This window comes from Sciurus vulgaris, assembly GCF_902686455.1.
Source record: "Sciurus vulgaris genome assembly, chromosome: 13".
Classification (NCBI taxonomy): domain Eukaryota; kingdom Metazoa; phylum Chordata; class Mammalia; order Rodentia; family Sciuridae; genus Sciurus; species Sciurus vulgaris.
Window position 1 is genome coordinate 62,445,770 of NC_136474.1, and position 25,671 is coordinate 62,471,440.

The 25,671-nt window shown below is 34.6% G+C and overlaps 1 protein-coding gene across 7 annotated transcripts in view; it reads left to right on the forward strand.

Moving 5' to 3' along the window:
- Positions 1-25,671, forward strand: part of KIAA1328 — a 301,449-nt gene that overhangs the window by 124,245 nt on the left and 151,533 nt on the right. For all 7 annotated transcript variants that reach the window (XM_079108525.1, XM_079108526.1, XM_079108527.1 and 4 more), the window contains one exon: positions 16,293-16,966. In XM_079108525.1, coding sequence (XP_078964651.1) covers positions 16,293-16,966 — 674 coding nt within the window. The remainder of the gene's footprint in view (positions 1-16,292; positions 16,967-25,671) is intronic.

Here is a 25,671-nt window from a genome sequence, read left to right on the forward strand (position 1 = left end):
AATCATGTGTTTTTGTTTTTTGTTCTTCTTTCTATTAACATGCCATACAGTAGTATCCTGCCCCCCATCTGTGGTTTCACTTTCCAAGGTTTCTGTTGTCCACAGTTGACTGAAAATATTTAATGGAAAATTCTAGAAATAAGCAGTTCATATGTTTTAAATTGCATGTCATCTGAGTATCATGATGGAATCTTACACTTTCTCCTCAATCCTGCCTGCATCATGAATCATCCCTTTGTTCAGCATATACATCCATTAGTCACTTAGTGTAGCCATCTATGTTGACAGATAAGCTATTGTGGTATCACAGTATTTGAGTAACCCTTATTTCACTTGATAAGAGCCCTGAAGCACAAGGCTAGTCATACATATACGCTAAGGAGAAGTCATAAGGTACTTCCTTTTATGAGAAGGTGGAAATTTTTTACTTAATAAGGAAAAAAAATTCTTATACTGAAGTGGCTAAGATCCATGGTAGAAATGAATTCTCTGTGCATGAAATTGTGATGTTTTGGCTTATTTTTCAAATATTTTTCTGCCCCTTCATCTTTTCCCTCTTCTCTTTCATTTCTATAGTCATGCATCACTTAATGATGGAGACATATTCTGGGAAATGCATCATTAGGTGATTTTGTTGTTGCATGAACATGGCAGAATGCATGTATATAGACCTAAATGGTATATGGGTCAATTACTCAATGTGGCCTCTTTATGCAATCAGGAGATGTGGTAAACACAGATGTAAGAAGCTGCTGGCAGCATAAGTGGCATACTGTTTTACAATAAACATTTTTTATAAATAGGATTACACTAAAATAATGATAAAAGTATAATATGGTAAATAACATAAACCAAGTCATTTGTTATCAAATATTATATATAGTACACCAGCTTCAACACAAACACATGAGTATTGTATTACACTACAATGCCAGTAGATGGTAGGAAATTTTCAACTTTATTATGATCTTATGGGACCCATGTCAAATATATTTTCATTTACTGAAAAGTAATTGTTTTAGTCAGCTTTTTCACTACTGTGAGTAAGAGACCTGACAACAATTAGAGAAGGAAAAGTTTATTTGGGGGTCATGATTTTAGAGGTTTCAGTCCATACACAGCCAGCTCCATTCCTTGGGGCTTTGGGTATGTCTAAACATCATGGTTGAAGAGTGTAGTAAAGGGAAGTGGCTCAAGACTTCATACTAGGAAGCAGAGAGACTCCACTCACCAGATACAACATTTATAACTCAAAGGCACATCCCCAGTGATGATCTCCCAGCCACACCCTACCTGCCTTTAATTACCACTCAGTTATCCTTATCAGGGAATTAATTCACTGATTGGGCTAAGTTTCTCATAACCCAATCATTTCACACCTAAGCTTTCATGCATTGTCTCACACTTGAGGTTTCCAGGGACGCAATATATCTGAACCATAACAATTATTATGTGGCATATGTCTGTATATGGGTATGTTGGTGTCCCACCAGTCTCTGAGACTCTTAATTTTTCATCATTCTTTTTTCTTTTTGTACTTCACATTGTAAAATAATTTGTATTGATATATTTTTTAACTTACTGATTCTGACTTTGGCTATTTCACATCTGCTATTGAGACTATCTGCTGATTTTTCATTTCATTTATTATACTTTTCAACTCCATTATTGCCATTTACTTTTTGTTTTGTTTTTCAATCTTGTCTCTTTATTGAGATTTTCTGTTGTCATTGCCATTGTCATACTTTCCTTTAATTCTTTTTTAAAAATATTTTTATCAGTTATTGATGAAACTTTATTTGTATGTAGTGCTGAGAATCAAACCCAGTGCCTCAAACATGCTAAGCAAGTGTTCTACTACTGAACCACAACTGCAGCCCCTCCTTTAATTCTTTCTGTGGTGGTAGGGATTGAACCCAGGGCCTTGTGCATGTGAGGCCACCACTTTACTAATTGAGCTATATCCCCAGCACCCTCCTTTAATTCTTAAACATGTCAAGTGCTCTTTTGTTGTTAGGTCTTTAAATACTTATAATAACTGCCTTGAAGTCTTTGTAATTGTAATATTTGAACCCCCCCTTACTTTCTGATATTTTTTTCTTAATATGGATCACTCTTTTCTATCTTTGTATTTCTTATAATTTTTTATTGAAAACTGGACATTTTATCTAGTATATTGTAGCAACTCTGGCTTCCAGTCCCTTCTTTCAGAAGTTGTTGATGCTGCCTTTTTGTTGGTTTGATGACTTGCCTGAATTCATTCTGTAGGGCTTGTCTCCCCTAAAGTCTATCCACTGGTATCTCAGCCTTTTTTTTTTTTTTTAACTCACCCAGAGTATTATAATTTAACTAGCAAATAGCAAATTACTGGCCATAGGTTATGCTCATATACTGGTTTCTATCCTTTGCCAATGACTGTGAGTTGGGGAATGCCTTTACTTTCTGCCATGCCTTCTCACATCTGCTTTGAATGCAAGCAAGATATCACATCTCGATATGTAGATAGTTAAGGACCCTCTTTAGTCTCTATTGAATGTACACACAAAGTTGAGCATAGATAATGCCTTCTGGACCATTGGGTATGTAAGGAATTATCAAAACTCCCATTTAACTATCTCCTTCCCCAGTATCCCTGTTAAGTTTCTGATTGTCAGGCAGTTGCTTGCTCCAATCAGGCCGTTCTGCTATAAGGTGATATATGTTTCTAAAAGTAAGCATGCTATGCAAAATCACACAGTAAAGACTTATGGATTATGGGAAAGGTACATATCTCAACACATCTCAGATTTCAAACATCAGGGGCAATAGTGTTAATATATAATTTCATAAATCATGGACTAACACTTCAAGCTTTTCATTTTTAAACTTTATTTAAAGCTATTTAACATTCACTTTTTTTGACGACTGAGAAGAAAAAGTTCCTAGACATATTGTTACAAAGTATTCCTTTTTACCTTTAAAATTTATAGCAATAGACCCTGGAATTACAGAGAATATAGGTAATTTTTCAAGTACACTGTTGGTGTTATCCATTGTCTGTTCCTTTATTGTTACTTGGAGGTGGTAGGGAAATGGGAAAGGAGAAATAATACATTCAGATGTATAAAGTGACACATATTTCTCAACATAAATATGCTATGCAAAATGATGTAATTAAAAAATGACTTGTCAGGAAAATGGGATTAGGGGCCAACATTTAAAAACTTAAAGCCACACTTTAAAAAAAAATAAGGATCTAATAAAAATAGTAATGAAGTTTTATGCATGTGAAATGTTAAAAATAAATGCATAAATACACAGTAAACTTGGCAGTTTGCCTTGAAATAGACCTGAGGTTGATTGTTGAAATGGATGCTGTAAGAATTGCAGTTTGTGACTTACTGTGAAAGTGGTAAAAGCAGGGTTATCGGAAACAAGAAGAAAATTTGTAATAGCAGCTATAGGAGGTTGGCACTCTTTTTTTAATTTATTTTTATTTGAAACAAATGGGATACATGTTGTTTCTCTGTTTGTACATGGAGTAAAGGCATACCATTTGTGTAATCATAAATTTACATAGGGTTTGTTTGATTCATTCTTTTTTTCCCTCCCCCCCACCCCTCCCACCCCTCTTTTCCCTCTTTTCCCTCTATACAGTCCTTCCTTCCTCTCTTCTTGCCCCCCTCCCTAACCCTAACCCTAACACTAACCCCCCCACCCCCCATTATGTGTCATCATCCGCTTATCAGCAAGATCATTCGTCCTTTGGTTTTTTGAGATTGGCTTATCTCACTTAGCATGATATTCTCCAATTTCATCCATTTGCCTGCAAATGCCATAATTTTATCATTCTTTATGGCTGAGTAATATTCCATTGTGTGTGTGTGTGTGTGTGTATCACAGTTTCTTTACCCATTCATCAATTGAAGGACATCTAGGTTGGTTCCACAATCTGGCTATTGTGAATTGAGCAGCTATGAACATTGATGTGGCTGTGTCTCTGTAGTATGCTGATTTTAAGTCCTTTGGGTATAGGCCAAGGAGTGGGATAGCTGGGGTCAAATGGTGGTCCCATTCCAAGCTTTCTGAGGAATCTCCATACTGCTTTCCAGATTGGCTGCACTAATTTGCAACCCCACCAGCAGTGTATGAGTGTACCTTTTTCCCCACATCCTCGCCAACACCTATTGTTGCTTGTGTTCTTGATAATCGCCATTAGAGGTTGGCACTCTTGAGTAGGAGTTGGCACTAAAATTCTCTAAGTAATCTTTTGGCCTTAAATCCTGTGGCATGTTTTTCTGGATTTGGGATATAGGTCTTTTGAGGTTTACCTTTATAGTATCTACCTGTTCATGGAAACTGAAAATTTAATCCAATACTTTCTGTACTTGACTGCTAGAAATTCTTTTGCAACTTTATATCTACACTCTTGGCCTTGCTAGGCAGCTGAAGTGCTGTTTGAAAACACAAATCCAGCCATTGCCTAGCTTGAAAAGAAGTCACTGTTACAGGATGTGGTGATTTACATTTAAGGTCTTAGTAAATAGAGCATTTCCTCTTTATGAAAATCAATTATTTTGTTCTTTGGTGTTCATTCCAAAGGCTCACCTCTCTCCATTTGTTTTATTTCCTTAGGACTTGTTCTTATTGACTTCATAGTCCTTGGAATTATATCAGCCAGAGGCTTTGTGGGTTTGTAGGGGTTTTTGTTTTGTTTTTGCTTTTTGCAGAGTTGTCTCTGATAGTCCCCAATGGGGATTCATTTGTGCTTGCTGCTCACCCTTCTCCTCGATGCTTAAAGCTTCTCTTTTATACATACTGCTTATAGTTGTATAACCAAGATGGTCACACATTTGGGGGATGTTGATTGACTTTTCTTATATTGAAAAGTTCACAAAGGGAAAGAATAGCAGAACACAAGCTTAAGTAAGTGTAAAGCTTAAGTATAACTGAGATGATTGCTAGTTTCAGTTTTGTGCATTTTGTAAATGCCTACATGGTTCCAATTTCAGTGTTCACCTAGTGTTTTCCACAAAAATAATTGTACATAAGCAGACTGAAATTTCATTATGTTCAGATTGTTCCCTAATATATAAATCCTGTTGGAAAAAATCCACTTTTTCAACTAAATGTTACACAAAACTGACTAGATTCTAGATGATTTAGGTCAGTGCTTCTCAAACTAAACTGTGGTGAAGGGCCAGGTTTGACTTTTTTTTTTTTTTAATTTTCATGAACTAATAAAATTTGTGTAAAATTCCTTACAACTGAAATACTAGAAAAATGAAATAAATTACAAATTTTAATAGTTTTAACAATCCTAAGTTGTATTTCAATAAACTGAACAAATGCAACAGGAATAAAGGAATTATAAAACCTTGAGTTGAAAGTGTACATACAGTTGATTAACATGGAGAATGACTTACTTACTACTTTTTATTTGCAATTGTAATTAAAAGAAAATGTATGTGTGAAGTCATAATTACCTCATAACAAATGCCTGTACACACTTTGAATGAGTGCCACATATATTAATTGCACTATGTATGCCAATATTTAGAGTCTTATATATGATAAATAAGCTTGCTCTAGATTGGTAGTCTATGCAGTCATGTTTGGAGTGATCATAGCAATAGAGTATTTGATAGCATATTTTTAAACTCTGTTTTGCTTTATTAATACTTACGTCAGATAAAACTCACAGTGGTACATTTCTAGGAATGAAAGAAGAGATTTTAAATCAATTTTCAATAGGCTCAGAATGTTCACTCTTAGCTTTTAACTTTTGTTCAAAGTGAATGAAGTGTTGGTATCTTTTCAAAATTTGTCTCCAGTCTTTTACTATTAACCAGTTTCAACAATTCATCTTACAAAACTATGGTTAAATTTAAATTCTCTCAGAGAAGGAAATGGATTTTCTGTGCATGGATTTTGTTTGATAGAAAATAAAATTCAGAACATCAAATTTGAAGGAAGTTCAGTGATAATTATTCACAGGTGAACACTATCAGTATCATCGTTTACTTCATTGAAATGATGGAATATGACATAATGATCTCTGGTGACTTTTCCACACTACTATCATTCATTTTTGCTCTTTACTCTTAACTGCCATTGAATATCATGTTAAATTTTCACTGTACATGGAATAATTAAAAATCAGCTTAAAAAACCCAAAGATACCAGATAAATAAATTAGATTAGCTAAATAACTCTGCTTTAAAAATTGACACCAAGCTAGTTCCTTATGTTATAAAAACACTTAAGGTCTGTTCCAAATTCTCAACAGAACTTGCCCACTCAATATAACCTTCATACCTTAGTATATAGTAAAAGTTGTTAGTGCCTGCTCTTGGCTAATACATTACCAAAAATAAATAAAATAATCTCAGATTTTATGCATTTACCTTTGTGAAATACACTTTCGTTTTTACCAAGTTACCAACCATGCTATTTAATTTATAGATTTTTTAATAATAAAACTTTGTAAATGAAGGAACCAGTGTGTATGTTTATATTCTAATTTATGCTCTTAAATGTTTCCTATCGCTGCTGTGCTGTCAGAACACACAAAAACTCCAGACCACATTTGTGAATAGTGTAAGCTGTCACAGTTTTATACATGTTCTGGACCCCTTAGAGTTCACCATACATACTCATTTTCATAATCCCTGTTCTTATATTTTCTACTTTGTCTGAAATATCCTGTACTATACACTCTTACACATACCTTTAACATTAATCAACTCCAGTCTTTCTTCCAAAATTTAGTATAAATGGTATGAATCTACATCGTGCACAACCATAGAAACGAAATGATGTACCCCATTTGTGTACAATGAATCAAAATGCAGTCTGTAAAAAATAATAAAAAAATTAGTTTAAATGTCAACTGTCTTACAAAACCTTCCCCTTTTCTGCCTCAACTGAAGACTAATCTCACTACTACTGCTCTTTGCACATAACACTCTTGATAAACCTTATTATCTAATAAAATATTTTCCCTCCTGAGCCAATATTTCAGGGTCTTGAAGGTTGGGGATCTGTCTTATCAAACCTTGTATTCCTGACAGCTAGCATAGTATCTGGCAGATACTTCCAAATCCTAGTCCTGCCTGCCCATCCCAAGGTAATAAAATTTTATAGAGAGGGAGGATAAGAATTCTGAAAGTCTTTATTCATAATATTGTTTATAAATGATTCCTTTCTATTGTTAGACAAATGTGCAATATTTGGCTTTTGGCTTTAGAACTTTTGTCCTTTCCTATGTATCTCTCATTTAATTATTTTAGAAATTATTCCTCCCCAAATGCCCACATCCTAACTCTCACATTTAGTACCAGAGTAGCACCCAAAGCAAGGAACAGAATGGAAATACTTGAGTTTTTAAAAAATAGCTATAGGACAGTATTTGTTTGATAATATGGTTTTATGCTTTGGATGACACCATTAACTGAAAAAGGATTTTTTGGGGAAAATGCAATTAACTTATGTTTTTAAAGCCCTGCTTTTCCCAAAGTTTCATGAATATTTCTTTGAACATAATACTATATGTCTCAAGATGTACCCTTCTTGTTTATGATATGAGTCACCCTGTGTTAAGCCTGATTTTAAAAAAAAAAAAATTTAGTTGTAGATAGACACAATACCTTTATTTTATGTATTTATTTTTATATGGTGCTGAGGATCTAACCTAGTGCCTCACAGGTGCCAGGCAAGTGTGCTACCACTGAGCCACCAGCCCAGTGATTTTTTTTTAAAACATAACTCAAAAGTAGAAATCCTGAGGCAGTTCCCTTTTGTTCATGATTTTTTTTTAAAACATAACTCAAAAGTAGAAATCCTGAGGCAGTTCCCTTTTGTTCATGTAACCTGTTTAATTATCTTAACTTTAGGTTGATTTAGAACACATTTTACAGTCTTTAAATGCAGTTCTGGTTTTAAACACTTAAAGGAATATTTTAGAAAATAAGATCTGTGCTTAAATTGAAACTCTATCCCCAAAACCCTTTTGATTTACTATTTCACAAATTTAAACTAGATCGGCATCTAGATTCCTTTTTTTATTTCCTCTGAGCAGTGCAAGACGTAGTTGGAATTTTTATTATGCTCATAGAACTTTTTATACACTTTTAAATACTCTTAAGAAAATATACAGGGTAAATGACCCCTGGAGTACATTAAATTTTAAGATAAGTTACCATCAAGTCCCTTATGGTACAAGCTGGGCTATTTAGTGGCTGTTACTCCTTCATCCTGCTTAATAGTTCTCCAACAAATATTCGTTAATTCAAGTGTCTTTTTTGTAAAGGAAGTTATCATTGAAATAGGAGATTAAAAAGAAAATTGTCCCAGTCTTCAAGTTCCATATAACATATTGGAAAGGAACCAAACTCTATGCAAAATAAATAAATAAATAAAATTTAAAAACAAAAACTATTATTATTGAGCACCTATTGTATCTTTTTGAGGATATAGCAATGAACAGCATACATGGTATCTACGCTCAGAGAATTCAGTTTCCATTTAGAGAAAAGTCTATAAATACTTAAACATCACAAGGAAACTTAGAGATGTGAAAACAGCTAACATTTAACTACAGTGGAGCAGAACAAAATAAGTTCAACAGTAAAGGAATGAATAAAGTGCTCTTAGGGTACCTGGGAAGGCATAAATAATTTGAGCTGGGAGAATAGAGAAACCACACAGAAAGGAGTGGTGCCAATACAATCTTGAAGAATAGAAAAAGGAGTCAGTGCATTTGAACAGTGGAACATTAAATCACTGATTTTTAAAATTAAATTCTAGATGAGCTATCTTTTTTTTAAATAAAGCAGCTAATAAACAATGTCCTAATTTTTAAAAAACCAAGATCCAGTACTATATAACTAATAGACCAAGAATTCTATGCAGTTCTCCAAGGAAGGGCTGGCCCTGTAAAGACAGCCACCTTCATTCTTTTTGATTTGGTGGCTCCCAGTGCTTTCACGGATGCTTCTGACTAGGTCTATTCAACATCCCTGGTCTACAACTACTCATACAGGGGAAAAATTAGTAAGAGTCTTAAGAAAGATTTTGGTCTTTAATGACAAAACAGTGATTCACTTTGAGAAATCTGGTTAATAAACAGCAATCTGATTTTCCATCCCTCTTGTTTGATTGTACTTCTTGGTATTTTCTTAGAAAGTACGCCTTTTCCCTGAGAGTTCCTTTTCACCATCTTGTCTCAGAAATACAATGCAAATACTTTTCCCTTTCAGCCAGTAGCATAAATGCAGTGTAAACTCTGATCTCCATTTCAGGGACAGTTGATCACACTCATAGAGTTAACTTTATATTCTATAGAAAGTGTCTTAAGAATTTTGTGTTAAAACTTGCCTTCTTTGATACAAACTCGTCTTGTTTGCTCCTTCCTAAAAATAAAACTGCATTGAAGCATCTGTCTACATACAATTCTTGTTTCCATTCTGGAGTCTGATTGTTATTGGAGGGAGGTGAGAGAAGTCATTGAATACACTCCATGATCCTTGAGAATGGCAAAGGAAATTGATGTATGACCTCTTATGGATCATTGTCTAGTACTGCATTTTTAACTGAAATAGTTACCAGTTGACTATATCCTTGAAATATGTTTTGTTTTCATTTTGTACCTCTGAAGGTTGTTCTCAACTTATCTACTAGGGTTTTACTTTGTCTTTGCCTTTGTTTGATTTTCTATTAAAATTATTTTACCATTTTTATGACCTTTGTTAAATAATTAAAATTAGTTTTGTGCTTCTGTTTCCTCATGTAGATTTAGAAAACCATGTTTTGAGATTATAATCATATGTGAATGCCATTTTAGTCAGTACCATTGCTGTGGAGAATGGTTGCCCCTTTTTAATCCAATCAAAATATTTAGGACCATCACCACAACTATGCATTTGTCTTATTCATTTTTCAGTTGTGTTTGTTTCAGATTTAGGAGCCAAATGTATAAGTAAAGGTGATGATTTAAATTCTTTAGTAATAAGGCAGTAAGAGTTAAATCCAGAATTTGCTAAAGGAAATAGAACCAACGAACATTCAGTAATTTTGTTATAGGTCTGTTGGTTGATAGCTGAGTATTTACTGATTGGTATGATTTTTCATCCAGTCCTTTTTAATTTCTCTCATTTCCTTGGGGTATAACAACCTAATCCCTGTTTATTTTCAGTTCTTAAAAATAGCATAAACCATAGAGATCATCAAACCCAGCTCCTCCTTTACAAATGACTAAACTGCTTAAGAAAGGTAAAGTAACTTGCCTAAAATAACAACTTCTAAGTAACAGTACAAGAATTCCAATCAACCTTTTGGCCTCAACTGGATTATATTGTCAATTATTCCATGCTGTCTGTTCATTTGTATAGCAACTCAACTAATTCCAACTTTTGGGAAATGTAGTAATGATTAGAGAATATGAAGTTTAACCTTTTCTGAGTCTGGTAGTTACTGTTAAAAAAAAGTTGGCAGGCCTACGGTGTGTATATCCTAGGACTTGGTATGGCATTTGGTACTAGTGTCTGTCATTTATGTGTTTTTGTGTGCCTTCTGTGTGCCTATATTCTTTTAAATCTCATAATTATTGACTTTAATGTCTTTTAGATTCAATATTCCTAAGTTGTGCCACAGTCCCTATGGGAACTAGAATAAGTTATTAGAGTTTTGCAAATGTGTTCGACTGCTGCATTCTGTTATTTTCTCCTCCACTGATGGCCTACCGCTTTAGCTGCTGTGCTGTGGAGGAGCTTAAACCTCTAGGGTCCATTAGATTTAACTTGTTTACTGCATTGATATCTATATGTTAAATGACAAGAGAGTTCAGGTTATTGAATAATTTAAAATTCAGCTCTAATTGGTGTCATATGACCTGGAAAAGGCCATGGATGACGCCAGGAGCATGCTGTGAATTTCTTATAAATAATTCATAAATTAGATGATTCATTTGCCTGAATGTCTTACTAAATGCAAAAGTTTGTAAGTTATAACTGATGATATAACACCTGTAAGTATTTAGTTTATAATGCTGGAAGGTAATCTACCTTGATGATCTTCTAGCAAAATCTGCCAGTATAGGAGGGTTAATTGCACTAGGGAGAATGAACATTTATTTGGGATGAGAATTTGGCAAAGCACACAGTGCAGCTGTTGCATTACGTATTTTCTGTCAGTTTGACAACTGGTCCATGTATGCCCAATGTTGAAAATGCAGGATGTCATTCTGTGCCTTAATCTACATTAATTCCAAATGCTCTGGGAAATACAGACTTGCACCATGCACAGTAGTTTGGTTTTAGAAGTATTTATCTTGTTCTTTGAACTGTTTATTTTCAATAAAATAAAGAGTAGAGGGGAAATTTTTAAAGTTACAGAAATTTTACAAGTCTGTCAGTGGGAAAATGAAAATCATTAATAAGGTACTTCCCAGGATAGGAAAATTATTATTTGCCATCAAAGAAATGAATACCAATAAGACTTATTGTACTATTGACTAATCCTGTGGACAGCAACTCATGAATGCATTGGAAGTAATCATTTCTTGTAAATCCAAAGTTAATAACAGCCTGTTGCAAAAAAATATTGCTGGCAGTTTAGTTTAACTTCTTATGGTTCTATAGCACAGAGATTGGCCAGTCCCATAAAGATGATTTATAGAAACTTTCAAAACATCACTGTCTACTTCTTGATGGTATTTCACAAAGTAACACTGCATTTATTGGTTTTTAGCATTTGAAAACATGGGAAAACCCTGGATTACCTTAAGAATAGTATGTGATTTTTGATATGTGTTCATGCATGTACTTATACTTCTGTGTGTGTGTATACACACATATATAATCATATCATACATTATTATAATATAGGCAACATATATAATGTATCATATAAAAAAGCATCTTAATATTTCAGAAAATCTTCCAACTCAAATTTATTAATCTTTAGTCTTACAAAATTCTTCATGTGCCTAAGCCAAGTCCCTCACACTTATTTTTAAACCTGTTCTTTCCTCAGTGGTGTTTTTCCATCTAGTCATTTCTGTGTCTATCCAAGTTGAGAGACTATTCTCCAATTCTGTCCTAAGTTAAAAATGCCTGCATTTTCTCCTCATCTTTCTTTTGTGACATGACAATGCAATGTCAAAGATTTCATTGGCAGAAGGCACTTATAGGAGCCAGAGATTGTGGTATCTTTTATATAAGACAGATCCCTTGCTACTGCTGTGAATGCAACTATTTTATCTATTGGGATTCCAACTATTTTATCTGTTGTGATCTATAGATTATCTTCCTGGCTAAACTTTTCAAACAGAATTATAGTTTTTCTGTCTTTATGTGTTCCTTTGCATGCTTTTCTGCTAAATTTTCTCATTTATTATTAAACACCTGACTCAGCTTGTATTCATTACATAGAAAACATGTAAATGATATATATCAAGTCACACTGCTTAGTTTTCTTATTGGGTTTTGAGTGCATTTTAGCATATAGAAATCAAGTTCAGCTGGCCAAATCTAGCCCAATGCATGTTTTTGTATAACTCATGAGTTTTACATTATTAAATAGTTTTAGGGAGAGAAAAGAGTAGTTCATGGAATGGGAAAATCACATGAAACTTATGTTGTTCAAAAATAAGGTTTTACTAGAACACATCTAGACACATGCATTCATTATCTTGTTCTTTTGCATCATAAAAGCAGAGTCAGATAGCTGTGGCAAGGATTGTATGTATGACTTGCAGAGCCTAAAATGTTTATCTTTTGTCCCTTTAAGGAAAAAAATTTCTAGCTACTTCTATATAGTTAAAAATAATAAAAAAAATTACATGCAGCAGCATAGATTAACTTAATAACTATAATGTGGGGTGAAGGATGCCAGACACAAGAATATATATTGTGTGACTTCATTTATACTTAAATAATAAACAGATAAAACTAAACTCTGATGTGGATATCTAAGTATTTAAGCAGAGAAGAATTGAAGCAAAGAAATTAACCATATAAAACTCATTATACTCATTCCCTTTGGCAGGAGGGGTAGAGCAGCCATGAAAGTTCTGCCTGCAAGCAGCGTTTAAGTTCTTGAATCGTGGTCATGTGGGCATTGCCTTGTGATTATTTACTGAGGTAGATATTAAAGAAGATTTTTTTAAATGATAATGTGGAGTAATGGAAGTGGTTTGGAGTGAGACATTCCCTTGTCTCACATGTAGTGTTGATGCGACCTTAAGGAAGTTGTGTTGCTCCATAGAACCTCGTTTTCTCATGTAAAGTGGTAATTATAATAGTCACCTTGCAGAGGTGTTGTTAAGAATTATAGGTTGAATATGTAAAACATTTAGCATAGGACATGTAAGCTCTGAGTTAAGAATAGCCTAAGTGACAAGGTAATCTGGAAGCATGTTGAGCATTCAATGATCAGTGAAGGTGACTATTTAGAGCCAACTTCTCTCATCAGAAATAATTTGCAAATTTCTGCCTTGACCTCTATTTTTCATTTTCCCATCTTCAATCCTTCAAAATTATTTTGAATTAAAGGTCTTGGATTCACTAAGCACTTCATAAAAGACAACCCAAATAACCAAAAAGCTTAAGAAAAGTTATTCAGTGCCACAATGTATAAGGAAATACAAAATAAAAGCACAGTATTTTATTACACAACAAAATGGCTAAAAATAAAAACACACTACCAAGTATCAGTAAGCAACTAGGAATCTTGTACTTTCCTGATGGGATATAGAACAAGATGACACTTTAGAAAACTTATTGTCTGTTTCCATTAAAATAAACATATGCCTATCCTGTTGCAAAGAGAAGTAAACATGTCAAAAAAAAAATACTCCTATAAGGTATATAACAGCTTTATTCATAATAGCCCTACAGTGGAAACACTGTAATATCCATCAATAGGAGAATGAATAAACAAATTGTAATAGTCATATAATAAGAATAGAATACAGTGTTTTAGAAAAGAATGAATATCAATACACTCAACATAGAAGTGTAACAGAAAGTTAGAGAGGTTGCCTTTGCTAAAAGCAATTACTATCTTCTTAGGCTTTTGTATGCCCCCGGGTAACTAAAAGCAGGATAAAGCTTGGCATCTCTGTCTTCTTTTTGTATCTGTCTCCTTTGTTACCTTAAACCTTATGGGCTTTCTCACCTCTGCATATAGGTATGTTAATCATTTTAGTACTGGACTTCCAAAAACTGATAATACTAGGTTTATTAGCCCTAAATTTACCTAAACTATCTCATTCCTGCTTTAAGACTGAGACAATATTTTTGTGGACATTTGACTCAGCTTTTACAGCATCAGACCCCTGGAATGATGCCTAAAAGTCTTCAGCCATTGCCCTACACATTCCAGGAACAGTGGGAGTCAGACACATCATCCCATGGAGAGACTACTTCTGAGTAGAAACAATAGTAGAAACAATCATTTCTTGGGAACTGAATCACCCGCTTCCAGGATCACAGCTCTGATACATAAATATCCAGAACAACAAGTGCAAATTGACTCCTAAAGTGATAAAGATTTTTCCAGAGCTGCCTCACAGAACCAGAACTGAAGTAATGATCAACCAGAACATAGTTTGACCAAAATTGCTTAATTATGCAGACCTCTCACCCCTGCCCCAATTTTTCCTCCATGTAAGCCTAACGGTCCTACTGAGATGCTGGATCTCATTTTACCTTCCTATTATAGCCATGTTGATGAAAGTTTTCTTTCCTGCTTTTCCACAACCTTTGCTATTTGGTTTCTGGAGCAAATGGGTAGACCTGGTTTTTTGGAACCCCTGGAGTCAGGATTCTGGTAATAGAAGCAGCTCAAAAATTATGCTGAAACCATGTATAAAAGAGAGTATTTTGGGCTGGGGATGTAGCTCAGTTGGTAGAGTGCTTGCCTTTCAAGCACAAGGCCCTGGGTTCAATCCCCAGCACCTCAAAAAAAAAAAAAAAAAAAAAGTGTATTTTATTGGAAATTGTGCTTCAATTTTAAAAAACCCACTTATAATTTTCTAACTTAGAAACTTAGTTTCTAAGTTAATATTATGTATCTCAGTGTTTCATATTAAATTCATATGCTAGAGGAACAGTTTTGGACTTTTCATTAGTTTAAGCCTTAATTAAGAAAAAGTATATTTGCAAATATCCCATAGAAGTCATGGAGCTGTTCCGGAAAGAAAATGGAACCTGTCTCACTCAGGCCCATTATTACTCTCATGTGTCTTCAACTCCACTAATAAGGTAGCTAAATTTCTTATATTTAGGCTCTAGCAGGGAGTTTCCTGTCTCCTCTGTTTCTCCTGCTTATTGACACATGATTCAGCATAATCATGGATTCTAAATTTTCTTCAGTTACTGTGAACTGTAACCCAACTTGAATTTTTTTCCTATGCTTATATGAACAGCCCATGCTTACTGAGCATGTACTATGTGCAAACCCCAATACTGTGAGATAAATATAACTCCTGCCTTCAAAAGTTATTGAGACAGAGAAGCAAGTGACACTGAAACATGCTAAAGTTTGAGAATCATTGACTCTCAAGCCGAGTTTTGTCCTTCCTGATAGAACAAGCTTAAGGCTAAAATATGGGAAAAGGTTACTCTCTCGACCTATCAGCAGTAATTCGCAACTGTTTCTTTTCTATCCTACTACATCCTCTTGAACAGCTTACCTGAAAAATCACTTATGTTTGTAATTGAAATTAAATATGTTATATTTAAATAATAGCTTTTGATTAAAATTATATATTGTTGAAAGTGATTGGTTTTATCTGTGTTCTGTAAAGGTATTTATAACAGCTCTTCAAATTTTTTAGCAGTAACATCCTATTCAGTATAAAGTAAAATGTTTTACATCAAATCTCATTCTTTGTAATGGCCAATCAAAGGGTTTTTAAGGTAGCCAAATGGATTTATTGGCTCAGTATTCAGAAATAAACATTTTTAGACATTAAACTTAATGTTTTTGCCTTTTCTCAAGGTTGAGTTTATACAATCTTTGTTATTTGCAACTCTCAAAATCACCAAAGCTCTTGCTTAAGCAGTATGTAGAAACACTGTACTTTTTTCATCCTTATGTGGATTTTCTGACACATAAGCTGGTTGAAAATGGACATCGTTTTCTGGCACAAATCTGTTAGCTATACGAAATGCTATCATTTAATTTTTTAGGAAAAAAAAAAAAGAGCTTTGTTTTGTGAACATGTATCATTGATTTTTGAAAGGCCAAAAGAAAGAACTTGTTTTATTATGCTTTTACTTGACAAGAGACATTGTGTTTCTTTTTAGGTAACCAATAGGAAAATCACTCCCCGGTCTTCATCTGTAGAACTGGATGGTTCTTACCTGAGTGTAGCCAAACCACAAACCTTCTGTCAAACTAAGCGAAGGCCTAAGTCTGCAAACCAAGACTCAGCTTCAGAATCCCAGATGGAACATAGGAACAATTCTTTGAAACCAGTAACCTTTCATCATCCCAAAGAGAATCCAGACAGGGTGTCATCAGAGACCAGAATATGTAATTATGAATCTCCAGGGAGAAAACCAGTGGATACAGAACCAATGGAGAAAGCTCCACAAGAAGAACAGAAGATGAAGGAGCATCTACATCTTAAGCCTACTCCACCTAGTCAGTGTTGTGGTCATAGACCTTCTGAAAATGAAGATCATGTTCATGAGAGCCATCCTACAAACATAGTGTCTCAGTATTCCAAGACAGAACCAGAATCATGCAGTTATTGTGGGCTTTCTTGGGCATCTCTCATGCATGGTGGAGGGGCACTGCAACCCAGTGAAACTGATGTCAAAAAGCAACTCTCAGAAGATAGAAGGCAACAACTGATTCTTCAGAAAATGGAACTGGAAATCGAAAAGGAGCGTCTGCAGCATCTGCTGGCTCAGCAGGAGACAAAACTTCTCCTAAAACAGCAGCAGCTTCATCAGTCTCGACTAGATTACAATTGGTGAGTCCTACCTATTCTTTTTGACAGTGTCTATAGTTTGGAAAACACATATAAAATAGCTGGTGTATTACTTCAGCAGATGTGTAGGAACAGAGATTCTTCCAGTTCTTGGCTTGTTCAAGATTTATTATAACTATGGCTACAAAGTAAATTCCTGTCTTCTATGAAAGACCAGGAAAATTACCTTGTCTTTCAAAATGTAATATTAGACTATCTACCTCTAAGCAGTTCAGTATAATTTGGTGGATTTCAAAGATTAAAATTTTTAAATGATAATACCATTATGCAGAATCCTTTGCTGTTTGATGTCACCTATTAGGTATCAAGTAAAAACTTAGGATTTCAGGGTATGGAATCAGATTGTGAAGAAGTGTGATTAGCTGTCATCACTCATATTTATATCTATCATTATATAAAACAACAAATGATGACTGATGGGAACCTTCTAAACTTAACCCTTTCTGGTCATGAAGCAAAACCTGTTTAATAACTGATTCTTACAAACCTGTCTACATCTAAACTGTTCTTTTAACAGTTCTTCCCTGAGAACAGTATCAAAGCTAAATTGCTTTTCTGATATATATAGTGTTCAAAATAGTTTCGTAGCAGAATCATAAAATGTGGTCTTAATTTATTCAAGAAAAATAGTAATAAATCAGATAATTTTATTTAAAACAATAAAATGCGGTATTTATACCTTCTAAAAATAATAAATTGCAAAAGGGGAGTGCTTTTATGTCTCTGCCATTTCCTTTTTGGTCAAATTGCCCATTTTCCCTTGTACACATTCTTACTAGACACATGCATCCCAGACACAATAATAGTGTTATTTTCTGTTACCTCTTAGGGTCAGTTTTCTTTTACTTACAGATTATGCCTAATATTTGTAAAATTCTAATTGCTTTGAGAGTCTTGACATTTTTCCCTTCGTGTAATACCTACTCGTTTGGGACATACAAGTTATCTTCCTCTTTCTTTTCTTCATTATCAAAGAGACCTATTTTTCATTTTTAAATGTGGGGGCTTTCAAAGTAAATGAAAATGAAAGTTCTTACAGGATTGTCACCAAGACTGCAGTTGCTTCATGTTTATGACCCCAATCCCTAATCCTCTGTAGGCTGTCCTCAGTACTTCATTTAAGAAGTATTCATTGAATGTCTGGGATATGTCAAGTATCATTTTAGGTGGCTGGGATAAGAAATGATTCAAATGTGGTCTTTGCTTTGAAGAGGGTAAAATCTAGCAGGGGAAAATTGATAATATTAGAATAGGCATCCTGTTCATTTGTATAGCATTGTATATTCAGATAATACTGCATAATGATAATACGGTCTATATTGTACAAGAGATTTAGGAAGCAAAGAGTTTGAGCAAGTTTTATATATGTGTAAATTGCAAAATGTATATGTATTAAGTAGGTATTTTTAAATTTTATTTCATAATAATTATCTAGTCACAAGAAGTTGCAAAAAACAGCACAGAAAGTTCCCATGTATCTTTTACCCAGATTCCTTCATTGGCTGTGTCTTGCATAAATATAATACCATATCAACACTGCTAAATTAACATTGATAAAATGCATGTATATACTTGTATGTATGCCATTTTATCACATATGTAACTATGTGAAATCATCACTATAGTTAAAGCACAGAATTCTTTTGTCACCACAAAGATTTCCTTTCTTACTACCCTATTATAGTCCCACCCACTCACTTCTGCTCGCATCCTCCCTAACTCATGGAGACTACTAATCTTTTGGCCATTTCTCTAATTCTGTCATTTTGAGAATATTATATCAGTGAAATTATACTTCTCTGGAAAAAATTGTGTGGAATTGGTGATAATTCTTTAAATGTTTGCTAGAACTCTCTAGTGAAACCATCTGGGCCTGGAGATTTTTTTTGAGGAGTTTTGAAATTACAAGTTTCTTAATACATATGGGGCTATACAAATTACCTATTTGATGTTGAGTGAGCTGTAGTTTGTGCTTTTTTTTTTTTAAGTTTGTGCTTTTTGAGAAACTGGTTCATTTCCTCTGTCATTGAATTCAAGTGTGATCTTGGTTGCTGAGACCAGCGCAACCAAACTCGGGTCTGGTGAGGGGCAAAGGGGGATTGGAAAATAAAGATTCACAAACACAGATTTTGAAGATGCAGCTGGGATCAGTGGAGTTCTGCTCTCTGATGGCAATGCAGATCTAAAGAATTCCGCCAACGATCTTTATTTATATATGTCTCATTATCAGGTTACAGACTATGCAACCATTATTCTTTGTATTTAGGAAAGTTACAGAAACTAGGACATCTATGTTGCTTTTCCACAGCTGCAAAGTGTAATGTTAGGAGCTTTGTGTAGCTCTCAAGAAAGTTCATTGTTAACAGTTACTGTAAAGCTTGCAGGAACTGGAGAACCAGAAGTGGAGCTGGCAAAACATTGTGGTTGTCTAGCATAAGACAACCCGGCTTCCTTCCCAGGAGCTGTGTGCCTGAGATCAAGGTCAGAGCTGATAGGGCTCTTGCACAGAGCCTCCTCATGCAGGGCATTGCTGCAGCAGCTAAGCTTCTTGTCCCCTTGCACAGAAACATTCCCAGGCACCCAGCATGCCACAGCCATGAGGTCATCAGAGACCCCCAGTCTCAGTCACTGCTCTCCCATCCTTGTGTCACTGCTTTCCACACTTGGTCTTAGTATTGCCTCATTACCTTTTTGATGTCTGAGGGTTTGTAGTTGTATCTCTCATTCTTTATCGGGTATTGATAATTTGTCTTTCTATTGTTCTGTATTTATTTTGCTGAGGAATTATTTTAATTCTCTATTCAAAGAACCACGTTAGTTTTCTTCATTGTTCTTTTTAAAAAATTTTTATGTGTTTCTTTTAGTTGTATATGACAGTAGAATGTATTTTGACATATACATACATGGAATGTAACTTTCCATACTTACGGTTATACATGATGTGGAATTACATTGGTCCTGTATTCATACATGAAGATAGGAAAGTTATATCTGATTCATTCTATTGTCTTTCCCATTCCCCCTCTCCATTCCCCTCACTCCCCCTGTTCAATCCAGTGAGCCTCCCTTTCTCCTTCCCCCCTGCATACTGAGTCTACAACTGCATATCAGAGAGAACATTCAGCCTTTTTTGCGGGGGGGGATTGGCTTATTTCACTTAGCCTGATAGTCTTCAGTTTCACCCATTTACTGGAAAATGCAATAATTTTATTTTTCTTTATGGCTGAGTAATATTCCATTGTGTACATGTACCACATTTTCTGTATCCATTCAACTGTTGAAGGACACCTAGGTTGGTTCCATAGCTTGGCTATTGTGACTTGAGCTGCTATAAACATTGATGTGGCCGCATCACTGTAGTATACTGATTTTAAGTGCTTCTGGTACATACCCAGGATTGGGAAAACTAGGTCAAATGGTGGTTCCATTCAAGTTTTCTGAGAAATCTCCACTAATTTCCAGAGTGGTTGCACCAATTTGTAGTCTCACCAGCAACATATGAGTATACTTTCCCCCCCTCATTCTTGCCAACGTTTATTGTTATTTGTATTCTAGATAATTGCCATTCTGACTAGAGTGAGATGAAATCTCGGTATAGTTTTAATTTACATTTCTCTAATTGCTAGAGATTTTGAACATTTTTTCATGTATCTGTTGACCAATTATATTTCTTCTTCTTTGAATTTCCTGTTCAGTTCCTTTGCCTGTTTAATGATTGGGTTGTTTTTCTGGTGTTAAGTTTTTTGAGTTCTTTATATATCCTTGAGTTTAATACTCTCTCTGAGGTGAAGGTGATGAAGATTTTCTCCCATTCTGTAGGTGCTCTCTTCACATTCTTGATTGTTTCCTATGCTGTGAAGAAGCTTTTTAGTTTGATACCATTCCATTTATTGATTCTTGATTTTACTTCTAGTGCTTTAGGAGTCTTGTTGAGGAATTCAGTTCCAAGCTGTCATTATGGGATTTGGGCCTAATTTTTCTGTTACTAGGTGCAGCATCTCTGGTCTAATGCCAAAGTCCTTGATCCTCTTTGAGTTGAATTTTGTGCAGGGTGAGATACAGGGGTCCAATTTGATTTCATTGCTTATGGATTTCCAGTTTTCCTAGCACCATTTATTGAAGAGGCTATCTTTTCTCCAATGTATGTTTATTGTGCCTTTTTCTAGTACGAGATAACTGTATTTATATGGGTTTGTCTCTGTGTCTTCTATTATGTTCCCTTGGTCTTCATGTCTGCTTTGATGCCGATACCATGCCATTTTTGTTACTATAGCTCTGCAGTATAATTTAAGGTCTGGTATTGTGATGCTTCCTGCTTCTCTTTCCTTGCTGAGGATTGCTTTGGTTCTTCTGGGTCTCTTATTTTTCCAAACGAATTTCATGATTGCTTTTTCTATTTCTATGAAGAACACCATTGGAATTTTAAAAGGAATTGCATTAAATCTGTGTAGTGCTTTTGGTAGTATGGCCATTTTGACAATATTAATTCTGCCTATCTAAGAACATGAAAGATCTTTCTATTTTCTAAGGTCTTCTTCAATTTCTTTCTTTAGAGTTCTGTAGTTTTCATTGTAGAGTTCTTTTACCTCTTTTGTTAGATTGAGTCCCCAATTTTTTTTTTTAGCCTATTGAAACTAGAATAATTTTCTAATTTCTCTTTTAGTTGATTCATCACTGATGTATAGGAATGCAGTTAATTTATGGGTGTTAATTTTATATCCTGCTACTTTGCTGAATTGATTTATGAGTTTTAGAAGTTTCCTGGTGGAAGTTTTTTGGGTCTCTGAAATACAGAATCATGTCAGCAAACAGGGATAGTTTGAGTTCTTCTTTTCCTATTTGTATCAATTTAATTTCTTTCTGTTGTCTAGCACTGGGGGCTAGAGTTTCCAGGACTGTGTTGAATAGAACTGTCAAAAGAGGGCAGTAAAAAACTGTCTTATTCTAGTTTTTAGAAGGAAAGCTTTTAGTTTTTCACCATTTAGAATGATGTTGTCCTTGGGTTTAGCATATTTAGCTTTTACTTTGTTGAGGTATGTTCCTACTATCCCTAGTTTCTCTAGTATTTTGAACACGAAGAGGTGCTGTATTTTGTCAAATGCTTTTTCTGTGTCTATTGAGATAAGCATGTGATTCTTGTCTGTAAGTCTATTGATGTGTTGAATTCTATATATTGATTTCCATATGTTGAACTAACCTTGCATCCCTGTGATTAACCTCACTTGTTGATGGTGCACTATCACTTTAATATGTTTTTGCAAGTGATTTGCCAGTATTAAGAATTTTTGCATCTATGGTCATCAGGGATATTGGTCTGAAATTTTCTTTCCTTGATGTGTTTTTGTTTGGTTTTGGTATCGGGGTAATACTACCTTCATAGACTGAGCTTGGAAGGGTTCCCCCATTTTCTGTTTCATTGAATACTTTGAGGAGGATTGGTGTTAGTTCCTCTTTGAGAGTCTGATAGAACTCAGCTGAGAATCCATCCGGTCCTGGACTTTTCTTTGTTGGTAGACTTTTGATGGCATCTTCAATTTCATTGCTCGAATTGATCTGTTTAAATTTCTCTGTCCTCCTGACTCAATTTGGTAGGTCGTGTCTCTAAAAATTTGTCAATGTCTTCAAGATTTTCTATGTTATTAGAGTGTAAATTTTCAAAAGTCTCTGATTGTTGTCTGTCTTTCAGTAGTGTCTGTTGTGATATTTCCTTTTTCATCACCAATTTTAGTAATTCTAGTTTTCTCTTCTTTTTCATTAGCATGGCTAAAAGTTTATCGATTTTATTTATTTTTTCAAAGAACCAACTTTTTGTTATTTGTTTTTGTTTTTTGGATTGTTTTCTTTGTTTCAGTTTCATTGATTTCAGCTCTGATTTTAATTATTTCCTGTCTTCTGCTTTTGGTGTCCATTTGTTCTTTTTCTAGGGCTGTGAGATGTAACGTTAGGTTATTTATTTCTTGACATTCTATTCTTTTAATGAATGAGCTCAATGCAATGAATTTTTCTTCATAGCGTCCCAGAGATTTTGATATGTTGTATTGCTAAACAACATATGTTGTATTACTAAATTACCTCTATGTATTTTTTTATTTCATCCCTAATTTCTTCTGCTTGCCATTGGTCATTCAATATTGTGTTATTTAGTCTCCAGGTACTAGAGTAGCTTCTGTTTTTTATTTTATTATTGATTTCTAATTTCATTCCTTTATGATCTGATTATTATCTCTATTTTCTTTTTTGTATTTGCCAAGAGTTGCTTTGTGACCTAAGATACAGTCTGTTTTAGAGTATGATCCATATGCTGCTGAAAATAAAATGTATTCAGTCATTGATGGATGAAATATTCTATATATGTCTGTTAAGTCTAAATTTTTAATCGTAGTTTTTGGTTCCATAGCTTCTTAATTTAGTTTTTGTTTGAGGATCCATCCAGTGGTGAGAGAAGTGTGTTAACATCATCCAGTATTATTGTGTTGTGGTGTATTTGATTCTTAAAGTTGAGAGTGGTTTGTTTGATGTTCAGTGATACTCCATTGTTTGGGGCTTAGTTACAATTGTTATGTCTTGTTGATATATAATTTCCTTAGGCAGTATGAAATGTCCTTCTTTGTTCCTTCTGGTTAACTTCGAGGGAAATCGACTTTATCTGATATGAGTACACAAGCCCCTGCTTGTTTACAATATCCATGTGAATGATACGTCTTTTTCCCATTTTTCCTTCAGTCTGTGGATGTCTTTGCTTCTGAGGCAAAGACATGTTGTTGTGTCTTTTTTTTTAATCCAATCTGCCAGCCTATGTCTTTTGATTGATAAATTTAGGCCATTTACATTCAATGTTGCTATGGAAATATGATTTTTATTCCCTGTCATTTTAGTTATTTTTTTCTTTATTCATTTTTAAAATTTTTTATTTTTTGCATTTTTTTATTGTAAACAAATGGGATACATGTTGTTTCTCTGTTTGTACATGGACTAAAGGCATACCGTTTGTGTAATCATAAATTTACATAGGGTAATGTTGTTTGATTCATTCTGTTATTTTTTCCTATCCCCACACCCCTCCCACCCCTCTTTTGCCTCTATACAGTCCTTCCTTCCTCCATTCTTGCCCCTGTCCCGTCCCCCATTATGTGTCATCATCTGCTTATCATCGAGATCATTCATGCTTTGGTTTTTTGAAATTGGCTTATCTCATTTAGCATGATATTCTCCAATTTCATCCATTTGCCTGCAAATGCCATAGTTTTATTATTCTTTGTGGCTGAGTAATATTCCATTGTATATATATATAACACAGTTTCTTTATCCATTCATCGATTGAAGGACATCAAGGTTGGTTCCACAATCTGGCTATTGTGAATTGAGCCGCTATGAACATTGATGTGGCTGCATCTCTGTAGTATGCTGATTTTAAGTCCTTTGGATAGAGGCTGAGGAGTGGGATAGCTGGGTCAAATGGTGGTTCCATTCCAAGTTTTCTGAGGAATCTCCACACTGCTTCCCAGAGTGGCTGCACTAATTTGCAACCCCACCAGCAATGTATGAGTGTACCTTTTCCCCCACATCCTTGCCAACGCCTGTCGTTGCTTGTATTTTTGATAATCGCCATTCTAATTGGGGTGAGATGGAATCTTAGGGTAGTTTTGATTTGCATTTCTCTTATTACTAGAGATGTTGAACATTTTTTCATATATCTGTTGATTTCTTGTAGATCTTCTTCTGTGAAGTGTCTGTTCATTTCCTTAGCCCATTTGTTGATTGGATTATTTGTATTCTTGGTGTAGAGTTTTTGAGTTCTTTATAGATTCTGGAAATCAGTGCTCAATCTGAAGTATGAGTGGCAAAGATTTTCTCCCACTCTGTAGGCTCTCTCTTCACATTGCCAATAGTTTCCTTTGCTGAGAGAAAGCTTTTTAGTTTGAATCTATCCCAGTTGTTGATTCTTGCTTTTATTTCTTGTGCTATGGGAGTCCTGTTAAGGTAGTGCACCACATTCAAGTGGGTTTTATCCCAGTAATGCAAGGTTGGTTCAACATCCGGAAATCAATACAGGTCATTCACCATATCAACAGACTTAAAGTCAAGAATCACATGATTATTTCGATAGATGCAGTAAAAGCATTTGATAAAATACAGCATCCCTTCATGCTCAAAACACTAGAAAAGATAGGGGTAGTGGGAACATTCCTTAACATTGTAAAGGCCATCTATGCTAAGCCCATGACCAATATCATTCTAAATGGTGAAAAACTGAAAGCATTCCCCCTAAAAACTGGAACAAGGGAGGGATGCCCTCTTTCACCTCTTCTCTTCAACATTGTCCTTGAAACTCTAGCCAGAGCAATTAGATAGAGAAAAGAAATTAAAGGGATATGAGCAGGAATAGAAGAACTCAAACTATCCCTATTTGCTGATGACTTGATTATATATTTAGAGGAACCCGGAAATTTCACCAGAAAACTTTTAGAACTCATAAGTGAATTCAGTAAAGTAGCAGATTATAAGATCAATGGTCATAAATCTAATGCATTTTTATACATAAGTGATGAATCTTCACAAAGAGAAGTTAGGAAAACTACCCCATTCACAATAGCCTTGAAAAAAATAAAATACTTGGGAATCAGTCTAACAAAAGAGGTGAAAGACCTCTACAATGAGAATTACAGAACACTAAAGAAAGAAATTAA